A 26,871-nucleotide genomic window follows, 5' to 3' on the forward strand; every position below is an offset into this window, starting at 1 on the left:
CCACTGCTGCTACCAGTTCGCCCAATGCGGGGCAAACCGGTAGCAACCCATCACTGCACCAAGCAAAGAAGGGTGAAATTGACCAGAGGTCTGGCTGGGGCCTTTTTCTTTTCCCCAGAGTCAAATAGAAGAGCCAGAAAGCTACTTGATGTAGGTATGGGTTGGTTTTTCATACCGAAGAGCCTTAAAATGGAAGTTCCCCAAAGATACACTCCAAACTGTAGAGGGTATGAAGAGACAATTGTGGCTGCCCTTCTTCAGGAGACAGTGGAAAGCTGGTAGGAAACTGGGCTCAGAAACTCAATATTTTGTAAAATGAAGTTTTAACTGTGCTTGGAGTACCAGATCTGAGCTGCAACAATCCTGACAACCAATAGATGGTAGCAACATGTTACAGATCTAGTAGTCATAAGCATCTTGGAGGTTTCAGTACACTGGGAGTGGGGGGTGGGGGAGGGGAACGGAAGGGAGCATTTAGAACTTCTGTCAACCTAGCACACTATCCTTGTGTGGAACTACCCATTGTTAAAATCCTTGAAAGATGCAATGGGAGCCTGGGCTGAAGTGTCTCTCCCCCTCCTTAACCCAGTCATACGTCCCCATTGTTCTCTCCACTATTTCTTATCTGCAGGCTCTGACCTCACCAAGGTGTACTTTAATCACTGTTTCTGGCAAAGGGCTGGAATTCTAAGTCCAGCACTCCTCAAAAGGGACCTTCAGAAAGCACCATTGTTTGCTTTCGCCCCCAAGAATTCTCTCCAATCTAACAGGAATAAGTCTTAAAATCTCTCTTGGTTGCCAAACGAAGATTATGTGCAGCAAAGAAGGTAACTTCCTTTTCAATGACTGTTTTCTCATTGGGTTGGGTCTCTGCCATATGTGTGGCATGTGTCCTCAGGTTGAACATTAAAGCTGCTCTCAGAATAAACATTGCTTTGCTCCACTATTTGTTTAACTTGCTTTTTGAGATCAGTGGCCTTTGACCTTCATGGCTTTCCCACCCCCTTTCCTCTTTCCTTCTCTTGTTTTGGAGCTGGTTGAGGAGAGTACGACTGGGCAATAAGCTCCATCAGAAATATTCTACGGATTGAAATGGTTTTTTGCCTAAATTAACAATTCAGCCCTTTGAACATCCTACGCTACTGGAAAGAATAACTCAAGAAAGAGGTAAGAAATTTCAGATATTTATTATGCAAAGAAAACAGAACACCATGGTAGAAGTATGTGATTATCTTCACTAGAAAAATAGGGATTGGTTAACAGAATGGGAAAAAAGAATATAATTTTCCATATTCTTTCACAAAGTTTATTGTGTTTCATCTGGCATTAAAGGTTTTCAATGAGAAATCTCAGTATCTTCTTATGTGGGACCAATCCTGAGTGAAGTAGCAACCTTCTTTGGTAACAGGTTTTAGGGAAACATTAAATGGCCATGAGTAGTCAGTTATCTAGCTTATTATTACATTTTTCTCCAGAATTATTTAAACATTCAAACTTTGGGGCTGTTTTTAAAAAGAATGTTGGGAGGTGCTTGCTAGAAACCAAGAGATGGTGAGTTCTAGTGCCACTTTAGGCATGAAAGTCTCTCTCTCTCTCAGCCTAACCTACCTCACAGGGTTCTTGTTGCAGGGAAAATAGGAGGAAGGAGTATCAGGTATGTTTGTTACTTAACTCAAATTAATTTACTGAGTTACTTAACTCAATAAAGGCAGGATAGAAAAGGCTAAATCTAAGATTTTCTTCTGATAGTTCTAGAACTCAAGACAGTTTAATGGAATCTGATATGGTAAATTACAGGGCAGTCAAATGAAAGTCTTTATAGGGATCAACTTGAATGGTTTTTCAAGAAGGATTAGATAAATATATGCAAATTAGGCTCTAATCCTTGATAGTCACAACAATATAGACTACAAGTTGCTGAGGAAACAATGGCAGAAGATGGCTACTGTTTTTGGTTGGTTATATAGCTAACCAAATAGCTAATAAATGCATCTCACCCCAAAATATCCTCTTATAAGCAGTTGAATATCCTATAAAAATCAAAGATCCCATTTTATGTGAAAATTCCATTCTTAAGTTGCAGGTTAAAACCACACGTGGGATATATACTAATTGATGTGAATTTTCCTTTTGGATCTGCTAGCCGAGGTAGTTTTTGTGTTTTCTTTTTCTATTTCAAAGTAGACAAGCAAAAGTCCATTTATATGAAGAGATTGACATACTTTGTCAACACTGTGGGCTCTGACTTCACTTACCCAACCTGAAGTAAAAGGAAATATCTGTGAATCTGTTGTAATTGCGCTTAGAAACCTACGCATCATTCCTTCCTATTTCTCAAAGCATTCCCTAGGACAGTGATGGCGAACCTTTTTCTCGTAACGTGCCGGAAGTGCCAGCACCCATAATTTATTTATTTCAGATTTCTATACCGCCCTTCTCCTTTCGGACTCAGGGCAGTGAACAGCCAAGATAAAACATTTGTACACAAAAGTCAAAATAGATTTAAAATAATTAAATAAAGTTTGGCCCATAATTTAAAACATTTCAATTAAAATCAATATCAAATTTTAAAAACCAACCATAAAATCAGGACAGCCCGGCTAACTGAAAAAATAGGTTTTAAGGGCCTGACGAAAAGTCCGGAGGTCTGGGATCACTCGTCTCTCTGGGGGTAGATTGTTCCAGAGGGTAGGTGCCACCACAGAGAAGGCTCTCCCCCTGGGGGTCGCCAGCCGACATTATCTGGCCGACGGCACCCTGAGGAGGCCCTGTGACGAAATGGGGTTGAGGGGTACCCCGGACCGTGAACCAGCTCATGAGTAAACACACTGAGACTGAAATGATTCTGACAGAGGCGTCTTGTGTAAAAATATAATTTACTTTAAAACATTTAAAAAGCACTATGTCTTTAAGAAGACACATTAAAAACAAAGTCTTATCTGGGTATGTGAAACAAGGCTATCTCCCTAGATCCCTCTCCACAATACCGAAACAGTTCACAAAAGAATAAAGCTAGCATGAAGGTAAGCAGCTTCGGCGTCGATACATCATCAAGGCCATCATGGTGGGAGCAGCACGAGCTTCACAGCTGAAAGTCACCTGAAGTAAAAACAGTTCAAAAAGCAAACATTGCTTGAAGCTTGTGGGAGGAAGAAGATCCAGCAACAGCAGTCCCGATGATAGCTTGCATGCTACAAAACAGCAAAAGGCAAGCATCCGTGGGAGTCTCTCTGTAGCGGCGTCTGGAGTCCTTATCTGCATTCTTCTCCCATCTGCGGCGTTGCAACAAGCTTCCTGCAGGAGCTGTGCATTTAGGCCTAGATCAGACTAGGCCCGGGTAGCAAGCAAAAGGTCCTTGCTTATATAGGGAGTTAACCTGCAATTAACTAGGGCGGGGAAGGCTTGCAGGTAATTGCCAACAGCAGATGGCTTGATTAAAACCATACTGTTTGTGAGTAGGCAGATAGCCACAGCAATCCTGGAAACACTCGTGACAATCCCCTTCTCTGCGGCTATTTGGCTGGTTAACAAACATACATTCTACATTGGGTACATATATACATCAATGGTAAGTACATTCACATAGCCATCGACATTTTTCCCAGAAGATAGAGGTGTTGGTCACGGGGCAGCGGTTTGGTAAACATGTCCGCTACCTGTTCCTTGGTTTCACAATACACAGTCTTAATGAAACCTGTTTTCACCAATTGCCTCACATGTTTGTTTTGTATATCAATATGGCGCGATCTCTGGCCTACAGCATCGGCTTCCGATATGTTAATGGCAGCCATGTTATCCTCATAGACTTTTATAGGTTGCATGGGCTGCCTCCATAAACTTACCAGAAGATCATCAAACCAAACTAGGTTATTGGAAGCTTTGGACAAACTCACATACTCAGCTTCCGCTGTGAAGGTTGCAATTAACTTCTGCTTCCCAGAGTACCAATACACGGGGCTACTATTTAGGTATACAATGTACCCCGAGGTACTTTTTCTAGATCTAACATCCCCTGCCCAATCGGCATCCGAAAAACAACTCAATCTTAATTCTCTAGTTGCTTCTGGTTCCAATAACAATGAATAGTTCACAGGACCTTTTAAATATCTCAGGAGTCGTTTGATTCCGCTCCAATGGTACTGTGTGGGATGTTCAGAATGTCTAGATAACACATTTACACTTAGACTGATGTCCGGTCTAGTCCAATTTGCAATGTACAACAATGACCCAATCACGGATTTGTAAAGGGTCTTATCCTCAAACTCCGTGCTCTCAGTGTACATATTCTTAAGGAAGTCTGTTGCCATAGGGGTATCGCATGGCTTCGCCTCTACCATGCTATACTTTTTAAGCAATTCCTGAATCTTATCTTCCTGAGAGAGCCGAAACCCCTTCTCGGTTTTTACGAATTGCACCCCTAAAAATTTGCTAATGTGACCTAATGGTTTTAAGGTGAAACTCTTACTTAGGTCCTCAGAGAACTTCTTAAGCCTGTTCTCTGATCTACAAACATATAGTATGTCATCGACGTACAACAGTACTGTTTCCCTAATGCCCTGATCTTCCTTGACAAAAACACACTCGTCAGCCGACGATGGTAAAAAGCCCATCTCTCTCAGGCTTTTTGTGAGACACTCGTACCATCGCTTACCAGATTGTCTTAAGCCATATAGGCTCTTGTTCAACAACCACACATCGTCTTCCCGATGGCTTACTCCCTGAGGAATCCTCACGTACAGCTCTTTGTCTAACTGGGCGTGCAGGTACGCGGTCTGAATATCGAACTGATATACATGTTCGCCTCGCATGGTAGCGATGGTGAGAGCTGTTCTCACGCTCTCAGGGCGCACCGTGGGCGAGAAGGTGTCCTCATAATCGTCAGGGAATCTCTGCGAAAATCCCTGCGCCACTAGTCTCGCCTTATAGATAAAGCCCCCACCTTCAATGGGCTTTTGCTTGAAAAGCCACCTGGTGCCGATCACCCTCTTGTCCTTGGGCAATCTTGTTGGCATGAATACATCGAGCCTTCTCAGGCTGTCTAATTCTGTATCCATGGCGGCCAGCCACTTCTGTCGTTCATGGTCAGGTAAGGCCAACACATCCTCATATCTCTGAGGGGTGGCCAAAACCTGGTCGACTGAGGTAACAAAGTCGTCGTACCTCTTAGGCTTATTGCCCCTGGTAACCCTAACTGGTCTGCCTTTAGGGGAGTCACTTACATCAGAGTCGTCCGATGAGTCATCTACCTCGTGACTATCACTATGTGTCTCAGAAGCTGGGCGCCTATCCTTCCTGGCTACCCCCATCTTGCGCTTCAATACCCCTTTCAAGGGTGCCTGGGATGCACGCTTCCCAGAACCAGATGTATCCCTATCCTCGGGTAGGTTTTCGGATACATCCTCCAATTGCCTATGACGACTACGGGAAGGGTTCCGAGTAAGATTCTCATTGGCATGGATCTTACTCCAGTTGGCCCCTTCGTAAAAAGTGGCAGACCTTGATATCATTAATTTCCCGTTAGGGTAGGCAAACCTAAATGCCTTGGAGCCCTGCTCATAACCAACGAATCTCAGTTTAACAGAGATTGGGTCTCCCTTTCTCCTGAGCTCCTTCGGGACATGAACATCGGCCATCACCCCGAAAACGTGGAGGTGTGCCAAGCTAGGCTTATGGCCGTATAGCACCTCGTATGGGGTCTTCTGCACTACACTAGACCACACTCGGTTCAAGGTGTAATTCGCGTATCTAACTGCTTCTACCCAGTACGCGAAGTCTAGTCCGGAATCCTCTAGGGCGCACCGCATCATAGTTTGTAATACATCGCTGCGCTGTTCTGCAACGCCATTTTGAAACTTAGAGTAAGGCGCGATGCGTAAGTGGACTATACCCTTACTCCTTAACCAGCTGGAGAACTGCCTGGAATTAAATTCAGTCCCCCTGTCAGTTAAGATCTTCTTAACTCTGACCTGGTGCTGGTTCTGGACTAAGTTACAAAATTCCTTAAACTTAGTCAACGTTTCACTCTTGGACATTAGGGGAAAAACGAATCCAAATCTGCTATGGTCGTCTACTATGGTAAGAAAGTACCGTCTCTTACCCACGGAAGGTGCAAATGGACCCACCTGATCTGTCCCCGTACCCACACACACACACACAGCCAGTCGAGGGTTAAGGAAACACTTTGGAACGCACCCAGTTCTTATCTCCCCACTTGGCAGCGATAGACACACCGTCTGCCAAGGGACTTTATTTTCACAAACAGACAGATATGATACGAACGTTCAAGAAAGTCCAAACAGAAATAATATTCCTCCCAGCAGTTCCGGACGAGGCTTTAGTGACTCCAAGGTTTTGCTTTGTTCGTCACAAAAGATCCTTGACCACCACTCTCTATTATATAGTCTCTGGGGTGTGGTCTCTGGGGTGTGGTCCAGTGACTCAGTGCTAATCCCTAGCACGCCTCCTAAGCTGCTGCAAACGTTTATCACGCCTTCGGAGGCGTGCGTCCAGGAATGATGTCTCATTATCACTTTGACTGGAATCAGCTGTCTCCTCTCCCTCGACCGGCACTTGAGACAATGCCAGAGGGGAGGGGCCTGGAGAGGGAGGCCTGGCTGACTCCTCTTCCTCATGCTCGGAGCTTTCTTCCTCCGATGGGACAGGCTCAGAGGGCGGGGCCACAACACTATCCCCCACCGCAGGGCCCTTCCCCCGGGTCTGACGGTCGGGATGGGGTCGGGACGGGAACTGTTCGTGGAAAGCCCGCACCAGGTCAGGGGCCTGAACGGCAGACGCGTCCACCCAGGTGAAATCCTCGGGCCCGTACCCCTTCCAGGCGATGAGGTATTGGAAGCGCCCCTTCAGCCAACGGGAGTCCCGGATACTGTCCACCTCGTACGTCGAGGCGTCGTCCTCGTCGGCTGCGGCTGGGGGGGCAGGCGTCGGCGGGCGGCGGAGATGGCTCGCGGGGGCCTCAGGGACCAGGAGGGACCGATGAAAAACAGGGTGGAGCCGCATGGAGCGGGGTAGAGTCAACCGGTAGGCCACCGGATTGATGACCGCCTCGATAGGGAAGGGACCGATAAAGCGTTGGGCTAGTTTCCGTACCGGCCGGTCCGTGGGGAGGTGTTTCGTGGACAACCACACCCGATCTCCTACTTCCAGCGGTGGTGTCGCCCGGCGGGCGCGATCGGCGAACCGTTTATAATCCTCTTTCGCCCGGATCAGCTGCCGCCGCACCAGTTGCTGCACCGCCTGCAGCTCTGATAGGAAGTCCCGGGTCTCGGGAACAGGGGAATCCATGATGGTCAACGGGAAAAGCCGTGGATGGTATCCGACATTGGCATGGAACGGGGTCATCTGGGTGGAGGTGTGTTGGGAGTTATTAAAAGCGAACTCCGCCAGGGGAAGGTACTCGGCCCAGTTGTCCTGCTGCTGGTTGACAAAACAGCGGAGGTACTGCTCCAGTATGCCGATGACCTTCTCCGTGCCCCCATCAGTCTCCGGATGATGTGACGATGACAGGCACACCTGCACCTCCAGCGCAGCCATCAGGCTTTTCCAGAAGCGGGCCGTGAACTGGGCCCCGCGGTCCGAAACCACCCGGTCCGGCAGGCCGTGGAGGCGGAAGATATGTTGCAGGAACAAGCGAGCCGTGGTGCGGGCCGAGGGCAGGCCGCGGCACGGGATGAAATGTGCCATCTTCGTGAGCGCATCCACCACCACGAGGACAGTCGTGTACGTAGCGGACAGGGGCAGGTCTGTCAGGAAGTCCATGGAGATGGCTCCCCACGGTCTCTCCGGTGTCGGCAGCGGCTGGAGGAGTCCGGGAGGGGGACCGGACGCGGCTTTGGCCTGTCGGCACGTCACACAGGACGTCACGTAGGCGTGCACGTCGTGCCGTACCCGAGGCCACCAAAAAGTCCGCGTCACCAAGTTCAAAGTCTTAAAGAAGCCGAAGTGCCCCGCCGCGGGGTTGTCATGGCACTGGTTCATGCCGAGGGCTCGGAGCGGACTCGTGGGCACGTACAGCCGACCCCGGTGTCTGAGCAAGCCCTCCTCCACGGTCCATGGGGACGCGGGACCGACGTCCGCTCTCCGCTGCTGCGACCAGTCATCCTGTCGCTGCGCTTCCAGCACCTGAGCCCGCAGGTCCACCGGTTCCTGGACCGCGGCCAAGGAGTCCGCTGGCAGCACCGTCCGGGGGGGAAGGGAGTCCTTGGGGCAAAAGTATTCCGGCTTACGGGATAGCGCGTCCGCCCTCTGGTTGAGGTTGCTCGGAATGTATGTGACGTGGAAGTTGAACCGGGCGAAAAACAACGACCACCGGATCTGCCGCTGGTTCAACTTCCTGGCCGTGGTGAGGTGCTCCAGGTTCCGATGGTCCGTCCGCACCTCCACCTGGTGTCGGGCCCCCTCGAGGTGATGTCGCCAAGCCTCGAACGCGGCCTTGATGGCCAGCAACTCCTTTTCCCAGATGGTGTAGTTGCGCTCGGAAGGGTTGAGTTTCCGGGAGTAGTATGCGCAGGGAAAAAGAGTGCCGCCATCCACCGGAGCCTGTAGTAGCACCGCCCCAATCGCCACGTTGGACGCGTCCGTCTCCACCACGAACGGACGGTGTGGATTGGGGTGCCTCAGGACTGGCTCCGTGAGGAAGGCCTGCTTGAGGACCTCGAAGGCCTGCTGCTGTGGGGGCCCCCACTGGAACGGGACCTTCTTCCGAAGGAGCTGGGTCAACGGCAAGGTCAGGGTTGCGAAGCCCGGGATGAAGGTCCGATAGTAGTTGGCGAATCCCAACAGACGCTGGACGTCCTTCACCCGACGCGGGGGTTCCCAACTGCGCAAGGCCTCCACCTTGCGCGGGTCCATCGCGATGCCCTCGGGGGTGATGATGTGCCCGAGGAACTCTATGGAAGTCTGGAAGAAGTAGCATTTCTCCAACTTCGCATAGAGCTGGTGCTCCCGCAGGCGCTGCAGGACCTGGCGGACATGCTGGAGGTGACTTTCCGGGGTCCGGGAATAGATCAAAATGTCATCCAAGTAGATCACCACGAACCGATCCAGCATGTCCCGGAACACATCGTTCATCAAGTGCTGGAAGACCGCGGGGGCGTTGGTCAATCCAAACGGCATGACGGTATACTCGAAGTGTCCGTACCGAGTGCCGAACGCCGTCTTCCACTCGTCCCCCTCTCTCACGCGCACCAGGTTGTAGGCCCCTCGGAGATCGAGCTTAGTGAAGATCGAGGCCTCCCGCAACCTCTCCATAAGCTCTGGGATCAGCGGCAGGGGGTAGCGATTTCGCACTGTGATGGCGTTCAAGCGCCGGTAGTCGCAACACAGGCGCAAGTCCCCCGTCTTCTTTTTAACGAAGAGGACCGGGGCCGAGAGCGGGGAGGTCGAAGGCCGAATGAACCCACGGTTCAGGTTCTTTTCCAGAAAGTCCCGTAAGGCGGCCAGCTCGGGCTCCGACATGGAGTACAGGCGTCCCGAGGGCAGGGGTGCATTGGGCATTAGGTCCACCGCACAGTCGTAGGGTTGGTGCGGGGGCAAGCGGTCCGCCTCCTTCTCGCTGAACACGTCGGCGAAGGGCGTCAGCTCCGGAGGCAAGGAGGCGTTTGGGGCAGAGACGTCCTGGCCGGCGCAGGTGTGGCGAAGGTGGTCGACACACTGCAGGCTCGGGAACGAGATGGCGTTTCTCGACCACGCCACCTGAGGGTCGTGCGCCCGAAGCCAGGCCATCCCCAGGACCAAGGGAAAGTGCAGATCCGCCGTTACGTAAAACTGGATCGCCTCCTCGTGGTTTCCAATGGCGAGGCGCAAGGGCTGGGTAGCGGTTTTGATGGGTCCCGCCACGAGTTCCCGCCCATCTATAGTTTCGACCCTCAACGGAGGGTCCACTGGAACCAAGGGGACTTTGTAATGGGCCACAAAGGCCTGGTCCATAAAGTTCGTGGTGGCCCCCGAGTCCACCAGCGCGTGCGCCTGGAGCCCCTCCGACCGGTTAGCCAACAACACCCGGGTGTTCAAAATCAGGTGCCGAGGGGGCTCACAGTCCACAGCCGCCGACTCCGGCGGGGCATGGTCACGTGCCTGACCCAGAGTTTCCCCTAGGCCAGGCCTGGCCCGTTTCCCAGCTGGTCGCGTCGAGACTCCGGAACAGGCTTGAGCGGTCCACTCCGCTTCCGGGGACACGAGGCGGCAAAATGTCCCGCCTCGCCGCAATAGAGGCACAACCCCCCTTGACGTCTCCGCATCCGCTCCTGGGCCGTCAGTTGAGGTCTGGCTGCTCCGAGCTCCATGGGCTCCTCAGCCGTCGCCACAAAACGCTGTGCGGTCCGGAGCGCTGTCGGTGCGAAACGCGGGGGTGCCGACGCTGTCGGTGCTTCCGGAAGAGCCCGACGGGGCCGTCGCCGTTGCAGGCGGGCGTCGATGCGCAGGCATTGGGTCACCAGCGCGTCGAGGGTCGGTGGTGCCTCCACACGAACCAGCTCGTCCTGCATCTCGTCGGAAAGGCCGTCCTGGAAAGCGTCCATCAGCGCCACCTCATTCCAAGCCGAATCCTGGCCTAGCAGTCGGAACTCTGCAATATAGTCCTGCAGGGGGCGCTTGCCTTGGCGGAGGTCCTTGATGCGCCTCGCTGCCGTCTGCACCCGGAGGGGGTCCTCAAACATGGTGCGCAGGTGTTGTAAAAACCCCTGAAAGTCCAGGAGCAAGGGGCTATCTTGCAACAACAGGGGCGTGGCCCATCGGGCGGCAGTGCCAGAGAGGGAGCTGATAACAAATGCCACCCGAGCCCGGTCATCCGGAAAATCCTCCGGCCTCATCGCCATAAACAGTTGGCATTGTCCCAAGAAGGCCGGAAACATCTCCTGCTGCCCAGAAAACCTATCTGGCACGTTCACTGGGCATCTCGGACGGGGAGGGGGAGGAGGTGGAGCTGCAGGAGCATTTCCCAAAGCAAGTTGGGCAGTTAGCTGTGCTACTTGCTGTTGCAGAAGCTGATTGGCCTCCAGCATCTGCTGTATCTGCTGCTGCAGCTGTTGGTCCATCGTGGGTTAACGATGGAGTATGGGGTGACGAACAAGATGATCTGTCCCCGTACCCACACACACACACACAGCCAGTCGAGGGTTAAGGAAACACTTTGGAACGCACCCAGTTCTTATCTCCCCACTTGGCAGCGATAGACACACCGTCTGCCAAGGGACTTTATTTTCACAAACAGACAGATATGATACGAATGTTCAAGAAAGTCCAAACAGAAATAATATTCCTCCCAGCAGTTCCGGACGAGGCTTTAGTGACTCCAAGGTTTTGCTTTGTTCGTCACAAAAGATCCTTGACCACCACTCTCTATTATATAGTCTCTGGGGTGTGGTCTCTGGGGTGTGGTCCAGTGACTCAGTGCTAATCCCTAGCACGCCTCCTAAGCTGCTGCAAACGTTTATCACGCCTTCGGAGGCGTGCGTCCAGGAATGATGTCTCATTATCACTTTGACTGGAATCAGCTGTCTCCTCTCCCTCGACCGGCACTTGAGACAATGCCAGAGGGGAGGGGCCTGGAGAGGGAGGCCTGGCTGACTCCTCTTCCTCATGCTCGGAGCTTTCTTCCTCCGATGGGACAGGCTCAGAGGGCGGGGCCACAACACCACCAAATCCATGTGGACGAGCTGAAACGGGTGTTCAGAGTACCTCTGAGACTTCACGGGCGCAGATTTCGCCTTCAACTTTGCACTCCTACAAATTGAACAGTCTAGGAATGTGTTACAGTCATTGATCTTGGTTCCCCTTGAGTGTTCGGTTACCTTCTTCACCATAGGAAAACTCACATGACCCAATCTACGATGCATCAAGTGAGCACATTCATTGTGCAACGGCTCACCTGTAGCAATTGCATTAGCATTTTCAGGTTTCCTACTATCTGACTCTAAGTTAAAATTTAAAAACTTTTTATTAACTTTACATTTGTCTTTACAAGGCTTCCTCTGGTGAAAGTCTTGATCCTCATCACCTAGTTCTAACTGTGATTCATTGTTACTACCAAATGAGATAGCATAATTGCTATCACTGCAGGACTCAGCATTCGTATTGGGGGAATAATAAGGCAAGCCACCTATCTTCAAAACCTCCCCAATCACACATTTGTTGTTTTTGATCACAGCTGTTCCTCCTGAGAACAGAATCTCCACTCTAGGGTTCTCAGATATCCTCATCAGGCTTAGCAGATTATGATCTATCTCTGGTACATACAATGCTCCGTGAATCTTCCCTATCCCAGGGATATAAACATCTCCAATGCCAACAACATTCACCTTTTTACCGTTTGCAACTTTGACCATGGATTGATGCCTTCTCATATTAGCAAACAACCTTCGGTCACTGACAACATGGTTACTGGCTCCACTGTCCATTAACCATAGTTGCTCTCGCTGTTCCCTTGTAAGCTCTGACTCAGTAGTTTCCACTATACCTACAGAGCTATCATTAAACCTGGGATTGTTCCCTTTGTTGCCTCCATTTGGCTTTTTACCCCTTCTGTGGTTAGGAACATCTATACTTGGCTTTCTACCAGGAGGCAATGGCCTCCTTTTACATTTATTATCAGAAGGTGCCTTTGAACATGCCCTAGCATTCACATTTTGTGGGCAATCCCTTCTATAATGTTCTCTTGAACCACAATTGAAGCATTCTCCGATAGTATATGCTCTATCTGAACTATCGGGCTTTCTTAAAGGTTTTTCCTTTTTGTGAAAAGCCGCCCTGCATTTTCGCAAGTTATCTTCAGCAATCAGTCTGCCAGATAACACTTCTAAAGATAAGTTATTACAACTAACATTATCCAGTTGCGATATAAAATTATCCCAGCTAGGGTCAAGGGAATTGAGTATAACAGTAATGAGGGTTTGTTCAGACACTGTTTCCCCCCTCAACATCAATTCCTGCCTTAACCTGTTTAATTCACATAAGTGTTCATTAATATCTACTCCCGCCTTCAACCTTGCGGAATAGAACTCCCTATAAACTCTGTTTGTAACATGGGAGCTTTTTGAACAAAATAGCTTATGTAGTTTCACCCAAACTTCTGTTACGGTCAGGTTACTAGGTATACTGGGATATAGTGCAGGGTTAATGGACATCAATAAAATACAAAAGGCCTTATGGTGTAAAATATCAACTTCTAAGGACCATGGTCTAGGTGGGGGCTTTAACAGCAACGATAAAAGATTTTCTTTCATTAAAATTACTTGAATACTTTTAACCCATTCCTTAAAATTTCCTCCACCCACACTTAAACTTTTAAAATTAGGAGGAAGGACCTGTACATTATTAAACATGGAAATAGACATTAATTGATGTTCAAAATGTGGTCCATCCTGGAACGGGCAATAAGGCATTGGAATGGAAGCACACAGCACAGTGTCTTCCATCTGGCATTCTGACGATCGTTCCTCCCCAATGGGAGGGATTAAAACTTCACGTTGTGCGGATGCAAAACTCATCCTGGCTTGATCACAAAAACTCGAGGGTCCTCTCTGGTGCACATCTCTAGGAATTTTTGGACGCGCTCCCAAATTCCTATCTTCAGTTGAGGTAGCCTCCGGAACCGTCCTGGATGTCGATGTCGTCATGGATGGATATATCCCACTCGTGGCGTGCGCTGAATTAGTCGCAGACATCAGGGGGGCTTTGGGATGCGCAGCTCCTATTTGTTGAGCCGATGGTGCCTGCAAACCATCGCCTAAAATGGTTGCCAAAGTCTCTATCACACTTGCAACCTTACGCTCAACATGAGAGTCTCTTAAATTTTTAGCAGAAGTCACTGATGTCATCAAGGGAGCTAAAGTCTTTATAGCCTGATCTATGATGGCTTCAACAGCAGGTGGCGCAATGTCAACTTGGCCATGCTGGTTTAACAAAGAAGCAGGAACATTTGAATCAGGCAGTCTGTTATCCCCCATTACCCACTTATGGTCTGAGGTGGGGGTTTTAGGAAAAGATTGAAAGTCTCTTACCGATCCGGTGTTTTGTAGGACTTCGATCTTCTTTCCTTTCACGGCTGAATTCTTTAATAATTCACTAGAATCAGCAGTCGGGTTCTGACTTACTGTGGGCAAACCTAAAAACTGAAGGATTGCCTTCCTAAACTCATCATCCACCTCTGTATTTGTTTTCAAGACCTGAAGTGGCGTTCTTCCAGTCTCTACCTCTTTTGGTGATGATGGTTTATTCACTATTTTAGGCCCTTCAGGAGTTGAGGCCTCTGCTCCAAAACTTATAGCTCCACTATTCTCTAAATCAATTAGAGTTTGGGGTTTTTCAGCCAAAACATTTTTGGCCTGAGCCCCAGACAGTCCAGTTTGTGACTTCATACTTTGTGCTGCTGCTGCTGCCCTAGTCAACATCTATTCAACTGCAGACATTCAGTCTAGCGCGTTACCACATGAGCGTAAGTTCGTTAAACCATCCTCTGCTACCAACTGTGACGAAATGGGGTTGAGGGGTACCCCGGACCGTGAACCAGCTCATGAGTAAACACACTGAGACTGAAATGATTCTGACAGAGGCGTCTTGTGTAAAAATATAATTTACTTTAAAACATTTAAAAAGCACTATGTCTTTAAGAAGACACATTAAAAACAAAGTCTTATCTGGGTATGTGAAACAAGGCTATCTCCCTAGATCCCTCTCCACAATACCGAAAACAGTTCACAAAAGAATAAAGCTAGCATGAAGGTAAGCAGCTTCGGCGTCGATACATCATCAAGGCCATCATGGTGGGAGCAGCACGAGCTTCACAGCTGAAAGTCACCTGAAGTAAAAACAGTTCAAAAAGCAAACATTGCTTGAAGCTTGTGGGAGGAAGAAGATCCAGCAACAGCAGTCCCGATGATAGCTTGCATGCTACAAAACAGCAAAAGGCAAGCATCCGTGGGAGTCTCTCTGTAGCGGCGTCTGGAGTCCTTATCTGCATTCTTCTCCCATCTGCGGCGTTGCAACAAGCTTCCTGCAGGAGCTGTGCATTTAGGCCTAGATCAGACTAGGCCCGGGTAGCAAGCAAAAGGTCCTTGCTTATATAGGGAGTTAACCTGCAATTAACTAGGGCGGGGAAGGCTTGCAGGTAATTGCCAACAGCAGATGGCTTGATTAAAACCATACTGTTTGTGAGTAGGCAGATAGCCACAGCAATCCTGGAAACACTCGTGACAGGCCCTCTCTGTGGGAGCGAACTGGCCGGTGGGAGGCAATTGGTGGCAGAAGGCGGTCCCGTAAGTACCCTGGCCCTAAGCCATGGAGTGCTTTAAAGGTGATCACCAACACCTTGAAGCGCACCCGGAAGTCCACCGGAAGCCAATGCAGCTCGCGCAGGAGAGGAGTCACATGGGAGCGCCCCGTCGCTCCCATAATCCCCCACGTGGCCGCATTCTGCACCAGTTGGAGCCTCCGGGTGCACCCCAAGGGGAGCCCCATGTAGAGAGCGTTACAATTGTCCAGACAAGAAGTGACGAGTGCTTGAGTGACCGTGCATAGGGAGTCCCGATCCAGAAAGGGGCGCAACTGGCGTATCAGGCGGACCTGATAGAAAGCCCCCCTGGCCACCGCCGTCATATAATCAATGCAAACCCTCCCACATTGGCATGCATGCATGACCCCCCCACTCCCCCGTACATGCGCCCCACATTGCACATGCGTTCCCCGCACATGCGCTTCTCCCCCCCGCCCCCTGTTTTGGGCCTGGAAAGTCGTTATTCTGAGAGCGATCCGGGGCTTCCCTGTCTCCCCACTCGAGCAGGCTTCTGGCATAGTCCCAGGCCTCCAGGGGGAGGGAGGGAAGCCCCGGCCTGCTGCTTCTGCCCCTGCCTCCCTTTGCCCCCAGCAACAGCAGTTCTCATGCTGCCGCTTCTCTAGCACCCCCAGGAGCAGCTGGCAGGGCAGAGAGGGTGGTGGCAGCTGTGGTGGCAGGCCATTCTCGCCAGCTAAGAGACAGGCTGCTCCTGGAGCAGCCAGGAGAAGGAGAAGCCGCCAGAAGGGAGACGATGCCAGATCTCGCCTCCCGCCCGGCCAAGAGATTCTGCTTTCCTTGGCAAAGCGCTCATCACTACAGTGTAGGGGATGCGCATGGTGCCAGGGTATCTATGCCACTACTATCCTGCCCCTCCTCAGCCTCGGTCATGCCGCGGGGCTCCTCCTCAAGGAGGAGAAGATGGAGGAAGAGGGGGGAAAAGTCCAATCTGCAGCTACCTCGAGCAAGCTGCAGTGCTATTACACAGGGCTCCAAGTGGTTGGAGAAGAGGCAGAAACAGCAGCTATGGCTGCGCTTCCAGCAGATAAGTGGGGTTCCCACTTGCAACGCCGCCTCTGCCACGAGGAACTTTGGAGAGAGAGGACGGGGGCAGGCTGTGGGAGCAGCCTGTCTCTTAGCTGGCGAGAACAGCCTGTTGCCACAGCTTGCCCCTGGTCGGGGCTTCCCTCCCTCCCCCCAGAGGCCTGGGGCTATGCCACAAGTCCACTCGGGCGGGGAGACAGGGAAGCCCCGGACCGCCTATCCTTGACACCGCCTGCCCCAGCGGCGGCGGTTCTCGCACAGCCGCTTCCCCAGCAGTGCCAGAAGCAGCGGGCTGGGCTTCAATCCCTTCCCCCGGAGGCCTGGGGCTTTGCCAGAAGCCTGCTCGGGCGGGGAGACAGGGAAGCCTCGGACCACTGATCCTTGCCACCACCACCCTCTCGCCCCCAGCGGCAGTGGTTCTTGCACAGCCGCTTCCCTGGCAGTGGCAGGAGCAGCTGGCAGGGGAGAGAGGATGGCGGCAGGCTGTGGCAGCAGGCCGTTAGCACCAGCTAAGAGGCAGCAGCGGTTCCTCCTGCCAGCCTCGCGCTCTGGGCAGCGTCCAGCCAGCCATACCTGGCCTCCCCCTGAGGCAGCTCATGTGAATCCCAGGCAGCGCAACTTCAGGGCCTTTCCTCATGGTGGCAGTGATGAGGCAGGCAGGCAACCGGGCACAGGGAAGTGACTGGCAGCAGCGCTCCTGGCTGGCAAAGGGTGGAGTCCTGGGGCTGCATGTGGGCGATGATGACATGGCCGGTGCGCATATATTTCAACTAGCTGGGCTGGCTTGAGTTAAATTTTAAATTGATTTTAAATTGGGTTGTTTTAATTTACGGCCAAAATATTTAATTATTTTAATACTGTTTTTTAAATTTTGTATGCTCTGTTTTTTACTTTGGCTGTTCACCGCCCTGAGTCCTATTTGGAGAAGGGCGGTATAGAAATGGAAATAAATAAATAAATAAATAAATAAATAAATAAATAAATAAATAAATAAAATGTGCGCTAAGACGTTAAGGCCAACTGATAATCATTTGTGCATGCACACCGGTAACCAGCAGACTAGCTGGCTGGTGCACATGCATGCTCTGGAAACCCGGAAGAGGAATGGGTGATGCCACGCGTGCTGGGCGACATAGCTCTGTGTGCCACACGGCCCTAGGAAAACCAAATGCCAGTCAGGAATATTTATTTATTTTATTTATTTATTTATTATATTTCTATACCGCCTTTCTCCCGTAGGACTCAAGGCGGTGTACAGTCAAGAAAAATATAGACACACAAACATCATAAAATTGCTAATTAAAATTATTACTTAGTTTGGTCAATTAAATAAAACCCAGAATTAGATAACATTTAAAAAATCATTCACATGTTCGTATGTTTAGCCCCGCCTGTTGGAACATCAGGGTCTTGAGGGCACGGCGGAAAGCATGGAGATCAGGGATATTCCGTATCTCCGGGGGCAGTTCATTCCAAAGGGTTGGAGCCCCCACAGAGAAGGCCCTCCCCCTGGGAGTCGCCAGTCGACATAATTTGACTGACGGTACCCTGAGTAGTCCCTCCCTGTGAGAACGAACTGGTCGGTGGGAGGCTATTGGTGGCAAAAGACGGTCTCGTAGGTACCCAGGTCCTAAGCCATGGAGCGCTTTAAAGGTGATAACTAACACCTTGAATCGCACCCGGAAGACCACCGGGAGCCAGTGCAGCTCGCGTAGGAGAGGTGTTACATGGGCATAATGAGCTGCGCCCATAATCGCCCGCGCGGCTACGTTCTGGACCAGTTGGAGCCTCTGGGTGCTTTTCAAGGGGAGCCCCATGTAGAGCGCATTACAGTAGTCCATACGGGAGGTAACTAGGGCATGAGTGACCGTGCGCAAGGCGTCCCGATCCAGAAAGGGACGCAACTGGCAGATCAGGCGAACCTGATAAAAGGCACCCCTGGCCACGGCCGTCAAATGATCTTCTAAAGATAACCGTGAATCCAGGAGGACACCCAAGTTGCGGGCCCTCTCTGTGGGGAGCAAGATCTCATCCCCTATTGTCAGTGATGGTACCAGCTGACTATACCGGGACGCCGGAAGCCACAGCCACTCGGTCTTGGAGGGGTTGAGTCTGAGCTTGTTTCTCCCCATCCAGATCCGCACGGCCTCCAGGCAACGGGACATCACAGCAAGGGCATCATTGGGATGGTCTGGGGTGGAGATGTATAGCTGTGTGTCATCAGCATACTGATGAACACTCACCCCAAAACCATGGATGATCTCGCCTAGCGGTTTTACATAAATGTTGAACAAAAGGGGTGAGAGGACTGACCCTTGCGGCACCCCACAAATAAGGTGCCTCGAGGTCGACCTCTGCCCCCCTGCCAACACAAACTGCGAACTGTCAGAGAGGAAGGAGGAGAACCACCGAAGCACGGTGCCCCCTATTCCTAACCCCTCCAGCCGGTGCAGTAAGATACCATGGTCGATGGTATCAAAAGCCGCTGAGAGATCTAATAGGACCAGGATAGAGGAGCAACCTCTGTCCCGAGCCCTCCAGAGATCATCCACCAATGCGACCAATGCCATTTCCGTGCTGTATCGTGACCTGAAGCCCGACTGGAACGGATCCAGATAGACAACTTCATCCAGGTATCGGGGTAGTTGTCGCGCCACCACACTCTCAACAACCTTCGCAACAAAGCGAAGATTGGAGACTGGACAATAATTTGATAATATAGCCGGGTCCAGGGAAGGCTTCTTGAGGAGGGGCTTCACAACCGCCTCTTTCAAGGCGGCGGGAAAGACACCCTCACTCAGAGAAGCATTTATAATTCCCTGGAGCCAGCCTCGTGTAACCTCCCGGGAGGCCAGTACCAACCAGGAGGGACACAGGTCCAATAAACATGTGGCAGCGTTAAGCTTGCCCAGAATCCTGTCCACGTCCTCAGGAGCCACAGAGTCAAACTCTTCCCAGATAACGCTCTCAAGACCTGCCCCTTTCTCCTCCCATATATATGCATGTATATATATATATACATATATACATATATGCATGTGTCTCTTGATTTTGGGTGGTTCTATGAAAAGTGGCCTTAGCTTTTTGTCAACCATTCAAACTACTCCTCCAAATGGTTCACACCACACTGGAATGTAAAATGGTCTTGACTTGGAAAAAAATATGTGTTGTAATATACAGTCCCAAATGTTACTTTCTCTTGATTACAGGAAGATGCTGTTCCTGATACTGTTTTTCTTCTGTTTGTGCTCTACTGGCACCACAAAGTCCCACTCAGTACAAGATATATGTACTGCCAAGCCAAAGGATATCCCTGTAAACCAAGTCTGCATTTATCGTAACCCTGAGAAAAAGTTGCAAGAGGAGGCGGATCAAGAGAGAATCCCAACTTCTACCAACCCTCGTGTCTGGGAGTTGTCCAAGGCTAATTCCCGTTTTGCTGTCCTCTTATACAAGAATTTAACCAATGCCAGGGATGAAAATGAAAACTTCTTTATGTCACCAATCAGTATTTCCACCGCCTTTGCCATGACCAAGTTGGGTGCTTGTGGCAGAACTCTTCAGCAGCTAATGACGGTAAATGTCAGGTTAGGACTGTGGTCAGGTTCCTTGGTGATTAGGTTGGATTTAGCTACTCCTGCAAAGATCATTCTCCTCTCATTTTATATCCACAGCCTTAACATATTTTTTAAGAAAAATAGATATCATTATCAAGGAATATACCTGAAATCATTACAATGTTAAGTTTCCTCTGTCCTTCAAATATGCCTCAAATGTGCCATGTTAATCTGGCATCTCCCTCTTTTCAATTCCAATATCCCAACTGAAATTGGGCAGGCCACCAAGTGGCATTTCTAGGCAGGGCCACTTCTTCCACCAACTGAACTGTTTTCCAATTCCTTTCTCCTTGGTCTCTTTTTAAAGGTTTTTCAGTTTGACACCATTTCAGAAAAAACATCTGATCAAACCCACTTCTTCTTTGCCAAACTGAACTGTCGACTGTACAAGAAAGTCAATAAATCCTCCGAGTTGGTATCAGCCAATCGCCTTTTTGGGGAAAAATCTCTCAAATTCAACGAAACCTACCAGAACATTAGCGAGGTGGTTTACGGAGCTAAACTTTGGCCTTTGAACTTCAAGGTGAGCTAAGCATACAGTATAATGGGATAATGCTGCTCTATTTGCAAGTAGTTGAGTATCATCTGTAAGCCTCAGGATCCTGTAATGCCCCTGAAAATCTTGGCGTGGCTCTGTGACTTTTTGAAAGCATCCTTGATTGCTGGCTGAATGCTGCTGTGGGTGAATGCAAAGTAACATTTTGTGTTGTACTTTGGCTTTTGGCCTGGTGATGCCTCAGCCTTTGCATACTGTTGATTTCCCTGTCTTTGTCTTACCCCACACTTTGTTTGCCCCACACTCCTTGGTTTACCACCCAGCCAGAAAAAAGGTTCCAAGGAATTCAAGCCTTTATACACTCTGTTATGATGTTTTTGTTGTTCTAACAAAGATATTGCCTTTGTGTGTGCAAATTTTTGTATAGTCTGCATGGCTAATTTTATCACTTTCCCCCCAATCCATATACTGTATGCTTCTTGGATACACATTTTTTTCAAATGCTAACACTAATAATATATTAAAGTTATAACCAGTGTGGCATACATGACATTACCTCCTCCAGTTTTTCACAAGAAGAACCTCTTGACTTGCCAAAAATCACCCAGTAATATTTGAATATTTCTCTAGTGATGATCCAACAATATAAATGCTATACCATCCTGTCTTGCAGGTGGACTAGCTAGCACTCTGATAATCTTTTCTAAATCTGAGTTGGGGGTGGGACAAATCTGTTCCAGGTTGCCAGGGGGATGAATAGTTGCAATTCTTGGATACTTGAGAAAAAGTAAGTAAGAAAATAAAAGAACCACTTCAGCCAGTTTTGATGCTGTCCTACTCCATTCAAGAGGGCAATTGTTCTTGCTGTAATCCCACTGATCGTAGCATCCAAGAAGTATAGTCTTGTTGCTAAGTTTACTTAACTATGAACTTCTGCTTTGTAATTTGCAAAGTTAGCCAAGAGGTTGTATTAAATTTGAGGTAGCTTTGATTTCAATTATCTTTATGTTTAAAATAGTTTAATTCAATCTTTACTACCGTATAAGGCAGTATTTCTCATCCTTGGAAACTTTAAGATGTGTGAACCTCAACCCCTAGAATTCCCCAGCTGGCATTCTGGCTAGGGAATTGGGGGATCCAGGTTCACCTATCTTAAAGTTCCCAAAGTTGAGGAACACTGCTGTAAGGAATGAGCTAATAATAACATGGGGAAATTGAGAGGGGAGATTCTCCAAAGGGTCACAGTATTTTATATTAATAGCATTTAATGGCTTTCATTATATTTTGTATTCATTGTATTTCTTGTGTGTCCAATCACACTTAGCCAATAAAGAATTCTATTCTATTCTATTCTATTCTATTCTATTCTATTCTATTCTATTCTATTCTACTCTACTCTACTCTACTCTACTCTACTCTACTCTACTCTACTCTACTCTATTCTATTCTACTCTACTCTACTCTACTCTACTCTACTCTATTCTATTCTTATTTTTCTAAATATCTCATTGATATTTTAGTTTTATATGCTGTAATTTGCCTGGAGTCACTGGAATAGGGTGTATCCAAATAGATATACAATAATATATAAAACAAAAAAAGCTACTTTTATCCCTTTCAGGAAAAGCCAGAATTATCCAGAGCAATCATCAATGATTGGGTGGCAAATAAAACTGAGAAGCGTATAACAAATGTGATCCCAGAAGGAGTCATCAATGAATTCACTGTTTTGATCCTAGTCAACACAATTTACTTCAAGGTATGGAAAATAAACCTTAAAACTGAAACTTGCAGATTTTTCTGAAAAGCTCCACTTAAAGTCATTTGGCTAACTTTGACTTCAATGCAACCTGCATTTTTTCAAGTTAAGACGGGCAAGAAGAATGAAGCCTAACTGATTTGATAAGCACAATCTTCAGACCATTTTACAAATTTCTAATAGATGTTCCTCCTTCAATCATAGGCCTTGCTGTTAATGAAAAAAAGGAGGAAGCTTGTCTGAGGTCTTCAATTTATTTAAATGCCTTTGTTTAAACTCTTTATTTCTGGGTTGTATTTAAAACCAAATCTTGCAGGAGTTAGTCAGGGGTGGGTTCTACTTATCTTTACTACCGGTTTGCAGTGGGGCCACGCGTGCATGCTTGCTTCGCTTGCGTGTGTTCTTCTGTGCATACGCAGAAGCATTTTGATGACATCGGGGTCGGTGGGCGGGGCCTCCCGCCGGTTTTACTACTGGTTCTATAGAACCGGTGCAAACCGGGGGCAACCAACCACTGGAGTTAGCACATTTTATAGTCACTATGTACAGATGATTGAATGCCTTTTGGCACAATACTTTTTTGTAGAATGTAATAAATTCTTTCATTGTTTAATTTTAAATTGTAAATTTATCACAATTACATTTTACATCAGTTTCTTCTTTTATTATCCTCTCTTCAGAATATGATAAGATGGAAGTGCTCCAGGTCAGGCTGCCAAAGACTTCCTCTCTAAAATCCTGTTATAACCATCATCAGGTCAAGGACCACTGATGACCACAGGCTTAATGCCTCCTGTGCAATTATAGTATTATTGCTTCTTATATAGGGCTTTTTCTGAATCTGGAGGAATTTAAGAAATCTCAGTCCTAAAACAGCATGTAACAGAAGGAGGAAAAATCATGTCTGGTTCTCAGTCTACAGGTTTTAGAACATCCTCAAACTCTTTCAGTTTTTCAGGATGCCTGCCAACCACTAATGACTAGAATATTAGAACATACTAATAAAATTTCCTATCGGCTCCAGCAAATATTGCCAGATTTTACATTGTGCAAGGAAACAAGCTGGCACCAGTATTCTGAAGCACAGCTTCAAAGTTAACAGTTAGCTGACAGCTAACCTTTTCCCCTTTCCATGTTAAAATATTTGCAACCTACTAAACTTACAGTATATCTCCCAAATGTCAATAAAGTGTGCCTACTTAGGCCCTGCTTCTAGGCTTCTCCTTGAGGCTTTCCTCCTTCCCTATTTTACTGTTTGTCAAGAAAGGAGCTTGGCTCCAGGTAGTGAAAGGACATGGATCTGTTTCTGCTTCTTCTCTTCTCCAGTGTCCAAGTTTATAGAAGAATTTGTGGATTTGAATCTTGTTTATGTTGTGAACATTTTCTAGAGATGTGTACTCTATGTGTCTAACATGGATTAGGTTGTGTATTCCACTTTCCTATCCTCATACTGGAATAGATTTTCCTTATAAATTTTCAATTGATTTTGTGGAAATAGGGATCCATTATAAGAAAACAAATGCAGTGTTTTATAGAATATTTGTTCAGATAACATTTATTCAACTAACATTTGATTTTAAGAACAATAGTTTGGGGCTGGCTTGGTGTAGCCCATTCAATTTCTGGCTGATGGCTCTGTTTTCTATCACTGTGTTGATCTAGGGTCACTGGAAATCCAAATTCCCACTTGAAAACACAAAGATGGAGCCCTTTTTTAGAACCAACGCTGAGCCCTGCCAGGTGCCCACAATGTATCAGGAAATGAGATTCCGTTATGCTTCCATCACAAGTGCCAAAGTCCAGGTGTTGGAGCTTCCTTACCAAGGGGATGATATTACAATGGTCTTTATCCTACCTTATCTGAACACACCTTTGGCTCAAGTGGAGCAGCAGCTGACCGCAGAGAAGCTGGAAAGCTGGTTCCATGCCTTGAAAGAGGTCTCCCTCTCAGTGCATTTGCCCCGTTTCCAGATAGAAAGCAGCTTCAGCCTGAAGGAGAAACTCCAAGAAATGGGATTGAGGGATCTTTTCAGCCCTGAACGGGCCAGTCTGCCAGGTCAGTTGGGATGTGCTTTAATGGGGAGCAACCATTATTTTGATGAATTTAGTAAAAAATTATAATGCAGTCCCTCTCATCTACGGACCAGAATTCCCTCTTCAAGATACTTTTCCACATGCATTGTGGAAAAAATATTTTCCGTTTTAGTTCAAATAACCTTTTTGAAATGGCACTATAGTCCATGCCAAGGAGACTGGTAACATGTTCTCTGATTAACCTGCTTTATTTAAAAAATGTCATGAGCTGTAGCTGACATCTAGGGAATGAAACTGTATGCCTTTTTATGTGTTAGTCAGAAAATGTGCTACAAGATTCCTAATTTAATACTCCAGATAGTTCAGAATTTTCATGCTATTTTGTTTAATATCTTGAAGAAGACACAGGATGAAAAAAAATAATGTTTTGCATGGTTGAAGTAAGGGCATCTCCTATTCCTGGGTCAGAGACCCATGATTAGCAATGTGCTTAGTTCCTCTTCCTTGCACATGCCTAAGGAACTCTGAACTGATGGTTATTTTTAAGAATATCACACAAACGTACACAAATTTGTCCCTCAGACTTTAACTATTATTTTAGCACACATATATTTTCTGGTTTTAGATGAAGGGTGAGAAATGTGGATCTCCAGATATTGCTGAAATATAACTCCCAGTGTTCCTTACTATAGCCCAAGCTGGTTGGTGCTGTTGAGAATTGTAATTCAGCAATTTCTAAAACAAAACAAAAAAACAACCAAAGATCTCCTGCTGTTAGCTATTAACTTGTAGTACAAGCTGCAGGCCTCTTCTCTTGTAAAATGATTACCTTCCACCAATTCTTCACAGCCAGACAATACTGAAGCAAATATAGAAAAAGAAATACCTACCATTTGATCATGCAGCCTCATGGCACTTAGAGGTGCACTCTCTCCCACCAGAGCCAAGCACAGAGAGGGTGCATTCACTATGCAGCACCCCCAGAATAGTTTAACTCTGGACTCCTGACCTTGGGTGGCCAGAATACCTAAAAAAATTTTTTTTTAAAATTTGATTTATATGCCACCCTTCTCCAGAGACTCAGGGCGCTTACAATGCGTTAAGCAATAGCCTTCATACTTCTGTATATTTATACAAAGTCAGCTTATTGCCCCCACAAACTGGGTCCTCAATTTACCTACCTTAGAAAGGATGGAAGGCTGAGTCAACCTTGAGCCTGGTGAGATTCTAACTTACAGTAATTGCAGACAGCTGGTGTTAATCACAAGGCTTTTAGTTTGCTGAGCCACCAGGCAGTGTCTTTTATTCCAAATAAGATGACTGGTTTCTGTAGAGCATCAGCTTTAGACCCCTAGATCATTATTAACTTCTGTGCCTTTTTGTTTCTCCCACAAAAAAATTCACTTTTTTTCCCTTTACACTGTTGTCTTTTTCAGGCATAGTTGAAGATTCTCAAGCGGGCCTCTATGTTTCTGAAGCATTTCACAAAGCCTTCCTTGAGGTGAGTCAGGTTTCCTTCTTTGTTTCCACTCTACTTTGTTCTCTTTCCTAAATTAAGCTTCAGCTATTGAATAAATCTATTGTTAGCTGAACCTAAAAGGCAAGTCATTCTGGATCACCATTGCACCACAGTAGAAATCCCCACAATTGTTTCTGTTTGGTCTCTGACTAATGTTCCTAATTCAGCATGCACATTTTATTTCATCAGGTAAATGAAGAAGGCAGTGAAGCAGCCGCTTCCACCACAGTTGTAATTTCCGGTCGTTCATTTCCTTTGAACAAAGTTGTCTTCAATGCCAACAGACCTTTTATAGTACTCATTAGGGAAGTGGCTATAAATGCCCTCCTTTTCTTGGGCAAAGTGGCTGATCCCTGTTCCTAAAATCCCTGATTTGTGATACTCTTGTCTTCTTAAACTAATCAATAAATAAATAAAAGAAAAAAGATTAAACCAACATCCACCTCTGTGTTTCTTTTTTTTTTTTGAACAAAGAATTTTTATTGTTTTTTTAGACATTTGTGCAACCCCCCCGTCCCTCCCCCCTCCCCCGACTTCCCAGAAGAAAAACAGGTATGGATTTTACCAAGCATATGCTAAAATATGCTAAATTAATGCAAGACATTAAAACTCCCTAGACCCCTTAACTCCCCTTCTACAGATTATTCATCAACCTCCCGTTAAACACAAAATAACATATAATCCTTTAGCCCTATGAATAATTTTTTTAAAAAAAAAAACCAATAACAAACACTAGTAGATAATACATACTTAATCATTTGGCTATTCCTTCTGCTTTTGTTCTCAATATTCAAATATTTTTAACAATAACTAAACCTTAATTAATAATTAAACTCTCAATTCATTTAGTTGATCATTGTAGTTAATCATTAATACATCAATAATTAGGCCAGAAAAAATTAATCTTCCCTTCTTCCTTTCTTTCTGTATTTTTTCCAATCTTTCTTCCTCCCTCCTTCTTTTATTTTGAGCAGGTTTTGAATTTTAACTGGGGGTTGATGTATCTTTAAAACTTGTCCCTTTCTCAAAACCATTTCCTCTGGTTTAGAGCCCCCATCTCGATTCTTCTTGCTTGTATAGACAGTCAGTTCATAGAACAAAGAATTAACTCGATCAGTT

General features: G+C 47.3%; 1 protein-coding gene across 1 annotated transcript; it reads left to right on the forward strand.

The window, feature by feature from the left end:
• The first annotated feature begins 681 nt into the window (after positions 1 to 681).
• Positions 682 to 26,188, forward strand: SERPINC1 (serpin family C member 1). Its single transcript, XM_034409775.3, has 8 exons — positions 682 to 827; positions 1,034 to 1,167; positions 19,537 to 19,903; positions 20,252 to 20,467; positions 22,062 to 22,199; positions 23,862 to 24,255; positions 25,670 to 25,734; positions 25,942 to 26,188. The coding sequence occupies exons 3-8, from the start codon at positions 19,541 to 19,543 to the stop codon at positions 26,113 to 26,115; spliced, it is 1,350 nt and encodes a 449-aa protein (XP_034265666.1). The 5' UTR covers positions 682 to 827; positions 1,034 to 1,167; positions 19,537 to 19,540; the 3' UTR covers positions 26,116 to 26,188.
• Positions 26,189 to 26,871: the final 683 nt, after the last annotated feature.

This window comes from Pantherophis guttatus, chromosome 3 (genome assembly GCF_059756535.1).
Source record: "Pantherophis guttatus breed Tessera chromosome 3, ASM5975653v1, whole genome shotgun sequence".
Taxonomy (NCBI): Eukaryota; Metazoa; Chordata; class Lepidosauria; order Squamata; family Colubridae; genus Pantherophis; species Pantherophis guttatus.